General features: G+C 42.3%; 1 protein-coding gene across 1 annotated transcript in view; it reads right to left on the reverse strand.

Annotated features, from left to right (window-relative positions):
- The window catches only part of ANKRD26 (ankyrin repeat domain 26), a 177,127-nt gene extending 173,843 nt beyond the window's left edge, over positions 1-3,284 (reverse strand). Inside the window, exons 1-2 of the mRNA XM_012654852.1 lie at positions 3,045-3,284; positions 265-559 (exon numbers count right to left, since the gene is read on the reverse strand). Of these exons, the coding sequence (XP_012510306.1) occupies positions 265-559; positions 3,045-3,284 (535 nt within the window). The remainder of the gene's footprint in view (positions 1-264; positions 560-3,044) is intronic.
- Between the last annotated feature and the right edge of the window lie 4,890 nt (positions 3,285-8,174).

Here is an 8,174-nt window from a genome sequence, read left to right on the forward strand (position 1 = left end):
CAGGAACTGCAGTGGTGTCAGGTGCCTGAAGAAACACCACGAAATACCTACAGCTTCATCACAAGCCTGCATTTCCTGGTTCCCCATTTGAGCATAACTAGGGCCAGGAGTCCCTCTAACATCTGGCTGACCCTTTCACGCTCTTACTCTCTGCCTATCACTCCTCTGCCACCTAGGAAAGCCCAGCTGGAGCGTCTCTCCTTGCCAAGGCTCTGAAGGCCTCGTCTCACCCCTTCTGAAAAAGGCCTGTGTTTGTTTTTGTACCTGTGCTCTTCTCAACCTCCGTGAAGCCACAGATCTGGGAGATGCTCTGGGCCCACTTGTTCCAGTCCTCCCATGTCTCAGCCATCAGGTAAAAGGCGCGCTCGCCGGTCTTGATATCAAACATGTAACTCCCATGCAGCTCCTTCTGGGTCACATCTATATCCACCTGCTCACTGGATTTCAGGTCGATACTCCCCAAAGGCTTTGAGTCACGGTCATTCTGGTGGTATTGCAGAATACCCAGGCCACCGACCTTCTTGCCATTCCACAGGACAAACCAGCATTCCTTCCAGGCCTAAATCCCACCAGGAAGGAGTAAGAAGGAGGGACAATTCATTAGTTATTACAAAGCTCTTAACAGGTCCTTAGACATCACTAAGTTAAGGATGGGAAGTTGGACCTGCACAAAGCCTAGGCCTCCCTTTCAGATTTCCCCAAAGTATCAAAAACGGGGGATGATCTTAAAATGCACATTACTGCAACATTTCACTGTGGCAATAGGATCTTATTTCTACAAAATAAGATGTGGCATTTCTACACTTTAGATAAGGAGGCCAGGTGAGGATGTAACAGAGGTAAAGAGCTAAAAAAGGGCAAAATGTTTTACGAGTTGTCTCTTGAAAAACCCTCACCCTTTGAGGAATTAAAACCTGCATTCCTGCCTGAGGCCAGTAATAAAAAGGGCAGAAAAATGACCTTTATTCTTTGTTTTCTAAACCACAGGAGATGGCTCAACAGAATTAACCAAAGGTCAGGAGATCATCTTCACTGGAGATAAGGTCAACCAAAACCACCAACTACAGTTAAACAACAACAGCTCAAAGCTGAAACCCACCCCCCTTTAAAAAGCCCTGTATTTCTGCTTAAAGGGAGATGATGGTTCTTTAAGGCCAGAGTCTGTTGTCCTCTTCGCTTGCTGGCAAATTAATAAACGTCTCTTTCCTTTTCTTCAAACCACTTGTCCTCATTCTTCATTCTCACTGATTTGGCCTCGGGGACAAGTACCAAACTTTTGGTAACAAAATTTAGCATCCCTGGGTGGGCCCATTGGCACCCCGGCAGAATAGCACCCCTCAACTGCTGCCATGGCTGGAAGAGGCAGGGAGCAGTCCCGGGTCAAGCCATGGGTCCTTGCCAGTAGGAGAATCGTCTTTTCAGGGTGAGAGAGTGAGGGACTGCCCCAGAGCCTGTTTAGCTCCAGGGAACTCCCGTCTCTCCCTCCCCAAATTAGATGCAACTCCTCACCACCTGAACCTCATTGAGGAAAAAGAAATGAATTTGGGAAGAGTCACGACACCTCAGGCTTTTTGGTAAGCTCCCCAGTATGCACACCAACACCCTTGATTCCACCCATTTAGGGAAGGTTGTGAAACTTCCGGCCTTGTAGTAGAGCATTTGTGGCACTGTAGGTGTGAAAGTCACAGTTAAGCGGAACTAGGGAACCTAGGGGATTCATCCCTTTTGGGTTAGGAAAATTCAGTTCTCTTTTGTACAGTTCCCATTTATTTGGTAGGCCTTGGCATTGAGATCGAGATTGTTTGCACTGGGAATTCTCTGTATTGTCTACTTGTCAACTTGTGTTTATTTTTGTTGCTTGAGAGTTTTGTTTCAACATGGGAGGCTCCATTTCTATTCCATCTGAAAGTCCCTTGGGGGAATCTTGGCTGAATGGTCAACTTATAGCTATAAGCCTATGTCTAAAAAGAGAATGATGTTTTATTATAATACTGCTTGGCCAATGTATGTGCTGGAGTGTGAGGAGAAGTGGCTCTTGAATGGAACCTTAGATTATTATTTGTCAAAGGTCAGGTAGATGGGACAAGATAACATACACACAATCTCTCACGCAATTGCATAATAAAGAGGCTAAAAGGCATGGGACAAAATTGAAGAGGAATTAACCAGGTTGTATCTCATGAACCCTTCAATTCAAACCTCACAGGTCCTGCCCTCCCACCATTGGCTCCCCTATACCCACCGCTGCCGACAGAGGGGCCCACGGTTGGGGAGAGTGCCGTGAGAACTGATTCTTCAACCTATGCCCACCAGGTTATGACTCAGGAGCAGGAATGGTCTCTCCTTCCAAGACCCAGCAGGGAACTCACTTTGGCCAGAGGGCACCCATAACCAGGGCAGGGCAATTTCCACTATGGCAATACCCAGTGGGGGCTTCACAAAAACCTAATGAAGATCCCTCTGAATTTTTGGAATGTATCTATCAAGCATATTGGAAATATACAGATATGGATCCAGAGGCCCCTGAAAATATGCACCTAGTTAACATGACTTTTATAGGGCAGAGTGCTACAGATATAAGAAGGAAACTACAGCATGTGGAAAAGGCAATTGGCATGAATCCCTCACAGTTGTTGGTATCATCTGTAAAGCACAAAATGCTAGGGAAGAACAGAAACTGAAACCTATGCGTGTTTTGTTAGCCACACCAACCAAGAGTCCATTGAGACAGTCAAAAGGAAAGGGTGGAAAAGGTTGCCCTAGGTTGAAGTACGATCAGTGTGCTTTTTATAAAGAGAAAGGACATTGGAAAGAACACTGCCTGAAATTGCAGAGGAATCCAGGTAATAAGAAACCCCCAGGAGAGCAAATGATTTCTCAAGTCCAGGACTCAGATGATGAATAAGGAGACCCAGGACTCCATGCCTCACTGGTGGCTCTGATCCAAATATCCCCACAGGAGGCTAGGAACAACTGACAGTGGGAACTTGATTGGTGGACTTTTAATTGACATGGGAGCTACCTTTTCTGTTCTAAACTCTAACTTCCCTTAATAAGCACATGGTGGAAAACATCAAATGGCAGATGATGCCTGTGCAGGAGGGCACAGAGGGCCTGGAATGGGAGGCCACGGCAGCTTCTGTGGAGGCTTCAGCAGTGGCATTCGGGGCTGGGGCCACAGCCATCATTGGGGCCAGGGCCAAGGTCATGGAGCTCACCGAGGCAAGGCTAATGACAAGGAGTTGGATGCCTGTCACCAAGGTGGGCCACCTGGTCAACGACATGGTGACAGTGGTTGAAGTAACTGGTCAGACCCAATAACGACCCATGCTTCAACCTCTTGAGTGCCAACTGGGAGAAAAAAACTGGAAACAGTTTTCTTTTTGCATTTGACCAAGGTATGAACTGACTCCCTTCCTCCATACAGAGTGATAATGGACCCTCCTTTATATCGGAGGTAACTCAGCAAGTAAGTAAAGCCCTACATTTAGAATGGAAATTGTATGTATCCTGGAGATCTCAATCTACAGGAAATATGAAGAAAATGAATCATACTTTAAAGAAAACTATAACAAAGTTGATGCAGGAAACCCATCTAAAGTGTGATAAGGTGTTGCTGCTTGCCCTCCTTTGGATAAGGATAGCCCCTAGAAGCAGGCTTAAGTTAAGCCCGTATGAAATAGTTTATGAGAGACCCTTTCTAGTGCCCCAAGGTAAGTATGGTAATATAACTATAACTGAAGAAAACAGAATAAAGCAATATGTCAAACAAATCAAATTCTAACCACCATGCATGAGTTGCCTCTTTCAGGTCCCCGCCCCAGTTAAAAGCACCCCTCTTCCCCCTTAAACCAGGAGACCGGGTGTTGCTTAAATGCCTGGAAAGAACAAGGACCCAAACAACAACTGGCAGAGAAGTGGAAGGGATCCTCTGAAGTGTTTCTAACAACTTACACCTTGTTGAAATCATCAGGAGTAAAACCTTGGGTCCATCATACCAGAGTAAAAAGGTGTCCCATGGAAGAAGAGGACACAAGCCCCCAGTGGATAGGCCAGAGTTTAGGCAATCTAAAGTGTCTGTTTTAAGAAAAAAAAATGAAAACGTTGATATTTTTGCTAGCCTTTCTTTTGTTATTTTTTCTGTCTATAGAATGGAGAGACAACTCTTTAATGAGGATTTCCCAAACTACTACCTCTTCTGCTGATCTGTCTCAATGCTGGGTTTGTCATTGCAACTAATAGTTCTGAACTCAGAGGTCCCATGTCTCTTTCTTACCCAGCCCTGTATCTCACATTCTGTACAAGGTGACAGTAGGACCCGCAGTCCTACTGGTGTCTTAGATACCAAGTGGGGTGAAATCCCTCTTATCAGGTATCCTCCATTTCGCCTTGTCAATCCTCATGGTTGTAGTTGTTGCTTATGCTCTTTATTGCCTGATAATCTGTTGCATTCTTTAGTTTTTGTAAATTTACTGCCAAAGCTTTGACAAACCAGAAAGAACAATGGCATTAATAAGTACAAACCTTCCATTTAAAACATTGCTTCAATTCAGCAGGAATTAGCTCGGTGACTATCACCCTCCTCCCATAGATATAGAAGGATAAAATTGACAGTGGGGAATATGTAACAGAGGTAAAGGGCTGAAAAGGGGCAAAATGTTTTATGAGTTGTCTCTTGAAAACCCCTCACTCTTTCGAGGAATTAAAATCTGCATTCCTGCCTGAGGCCAGTAATCAAAGGAACAGAAAAATGATGTTTGTTCTTCGTTTTCTAGGATCTTAAACCACAGGAGATGGCTCAACAGAATTATCTGAACAAAGGTCATGAGATCATCTTCACTGGAGATAAGGTCAACCCAAACCACCAACTATTGTTAAACTATTGTTATACTATTGTATAACAATACTTAACTATTGTTAAACAACAGCCCAAAGCTGAAACCACCCCCCCTTTTCAAAAGCCCTGTATTTCTGCTTAAAGGGGGATGATGGTTTTTAAAACAAATATCTACTGTCCTCCTCACTTGCTAGCAAATAATAAACTTCTCTTTCCTTTTCCTCGTTCTTCATTCTCACTGATTCAGCCTTGGGGACAAGTACAAACTTTTGGTAACAAGGATACACAGAGAAACCATTCTATCAGGCTAGAACACAGATCTCTACGTGTAGTACTTTAGACAGGGTAGAACTCGCAAGACCACAACATCTGAGTATATAGATGGGGACCTCACTAAGGTATGGTCAGTTGAAGCAACAATGTCACACCCAGAAGTGGCAGAAAAACAAGATTCCCAACATTTAGTACAATGTACTTTTTACCGCATCATGATGCCTTAGAAGAATCACAGAGAAACAAACTCCCAACATTTCTCTGAAGCACATGACTTCAGGACATTCCTTCTAGCTTGCTCACTGCTACATCCCTAGTACTTCTAATAGCACAGAGAGGGCTCTGGGTCAGGGCTGAAGTTGCCACACAGTGATGAGACAGGATACCCTGGGTCCCAGCTGCAGTCCTTACCCCACCCTGCAGCTGGAGGGGACTGAAGGCCCAGCTGCACCAGCAGGGACTTGGGTCTGCAGACTCTGGAGCTGACATAGGGAGACCTGGGTCCTACCCAGGCTGTTTCTGGCCAGTTCCAGCCAGCCCCCTACCTCCTCTAGGGACACTCAGCCCTATACATTCACCATTTCCCAGCTTATGGGATATTAACATCCTGCCTACAGGGCTCCCTCCCTGCAGGTCACAGGGCAACAGAGATTGCAGCAGAGATACCTGGGCCTCCTAGAGATAAAACAGTAGAGATGACCCCAGCTCTGTGCCCAGGTGCAAGAGACAAAGCTGGTCTTTGTTTTTATTTCTAGAATTCTAGCCAAAGCAATCAGACAAGAGAAGGAAAGAGGAGGTCAAACTATCCCTGTTTGCTGATGATATGATCTTGTATCTGGAAAACCCTAAAGATGCTACCAAAAGACTCCTGGAAGTGACAAATAAATTCAGCAAAGTCTCAGGTTACAAAATCAATATACACAAATCAGTAGCATTTCTATATACTAATAATAACATTCAAGTAGAGAGTCAAATCAAGGACTCATATCATTCACAATAGCTACAAAAAAAAATGAAATACCTAGGAATATACTTAACAAAGGAGATTAAAGACCTCTACAAGGAGAACTACAAAACATGGCTGAAAGAAATCGCAGATGGCACAAATAGAAAACACCCCCTGCTCATAGATTGGTAGAATCATGGGCAAATGACATGAACAGAAGTTTTTCAAAAGAAGATAATCAACAAACATATGAAAAAATGTTCAACATCACTAATCATCAGGGAAATGCAAATTAAAAGGACAATGACATACCACCTTACCCCTATCAGAATGGCCATCATTAAAAAGTCAAAAAACAATAGATGCTGCCCTGGATGCAGAGAGAAAGGAATGCATACACACTGTTGGTGGGACTGCAAATTAGTACAACCTCTATGGAAAACAGTATGGAGATTCCTCAAAGAAATAAATACAGACCTACCAATTGATCCAGCAATCCCACTGCTGGGTCTCTACCCAAAGGAAATGAAGTCATCTTATCAAAAGGATGCCAGCACTCAAAAGCTTATCACAGCACAATTCACAATTGCAAAGATGTGGAATCAACCTAAATGCCCTTCAATTCATGAATAGACAAAGAAAATGTGGTATATATATATATGGACTACTACTGGACTACTACTGGACTACTACTACATGGACTACTACTCAGTCATAAAAAGGAATGAAATAATGTCATTTGCAGCAACGGGGAGGGAACTGAAGAGCATTATCCTAAGCGAAGTATCTCAGGAATGGAAAAACCAAACACAATATGTTCTCACTAATAAGCGGAAGCTAATAGATGGGTATACATGGGCACAAAGTGATATAAAGGACATGAGAAACCAAGACGGGGGAAGGTAGAAGGGTGGGTGTGAGATTAAAAACTTACCTGTTGGGTACAATGAACACTATTCTGGTGATAGGCATACCAAAAGCCCTAACTTAGGCATTATACAAGATATCCTTGTAACAAAAACATTTGTACACCCTTAATTAAAATTTTGAAATAATAAATAATAAAAAAAGAAACAAAGGCAAAAACAGACATTCCCAGATAAAGATTGAGAAAAAAAGATTGTATACATCAGTAGAACAATTTACTGAAAACAAAAGGGGGTGGGCAATGAGGAACAGAGGAAACTTTTTACCTATGAGTAAAACAAAAAACAAATAGCAAAAGGCAGGTGTAAATTCAATATATCAATAATATTAAGTATAAATGAACTGAACACACCACTGAAATGGCAGAGATTGACAGACTGGATAAAAAGCAAGATGTATCAATAAAGGACTTGCATTCACACTATACGATCTCTTATAACTCATAAGATGACGACTAGCAACCCAACTAAAAAAAGGGGTAAAAGATTTGAATGGACATTTCTCCAAAGAAAATATACAAATGGCCAATAACCACAGAAGATGTCTACATTGTTAGTCATTAGGGAGATGATTTAATTTAGATGAGATTAAAATTTGGATGAGAATAATTTGGATGTCAGTGGTGTTAAGATACCACTTCCTATTCAATAGAGTGGCCATCATAAAAAAACACAGACTATAAGCAGTACTGCAAAAGATGTGGAGAAACTATAACCTTCATATCTTATTGGTTAGAACATAAACTGTTTTCGAAGTGACTGTAAAATTTTATCAGCGTTTTAAAAAGTTAACCTGCAAACCGCCGTGATAGAATTTTTGGGATTGATGGAAATGTTCTACAATCTGATTGTGGTGATGATTACAAAAAAAAAAAAACAGCAACTTTGAACTGTACACTTACAATGGGTGAATTTTATAGTATGTAAATTATACCTCAATAAAACTGTAAAAAAAATTTAAGTGTGGTTAGACAAGACAGGTAAGACTTTATCAGTGTTTTATACATGTGTGTACATACGTATGTAAAGAGAGCAAGAGAGAGAGAGCAGGTGGGGGACAATAAAAAAATGGGGAAAATGAAAACAACTGGTGAATCTTAAACAAGGATATGAGAGTTTCATGGGTTTTTTTCTTTCATTGTTGTTGTTTTGAGACAGGGTTTCATTCTGTCGCCCTGGCTAGAGCGCAGTG

This window comes from Propithecus coquereli, unplaced genomic scaffold (assembly GCF_000956105.1).
Source record: "Propithecus coquereli isolate 6110/MARCELLA unplaced genomic scaffold, Pcoq_1.0 Scaffold45, whole genome shotgun sequence".
Taxonomy (NCBI): domain Eukaryota; kingdom Metazoa; phylum Chordata; class Mammalia; order Primates; family Indriidae; genus Propithecus; species Propithecus coquereli.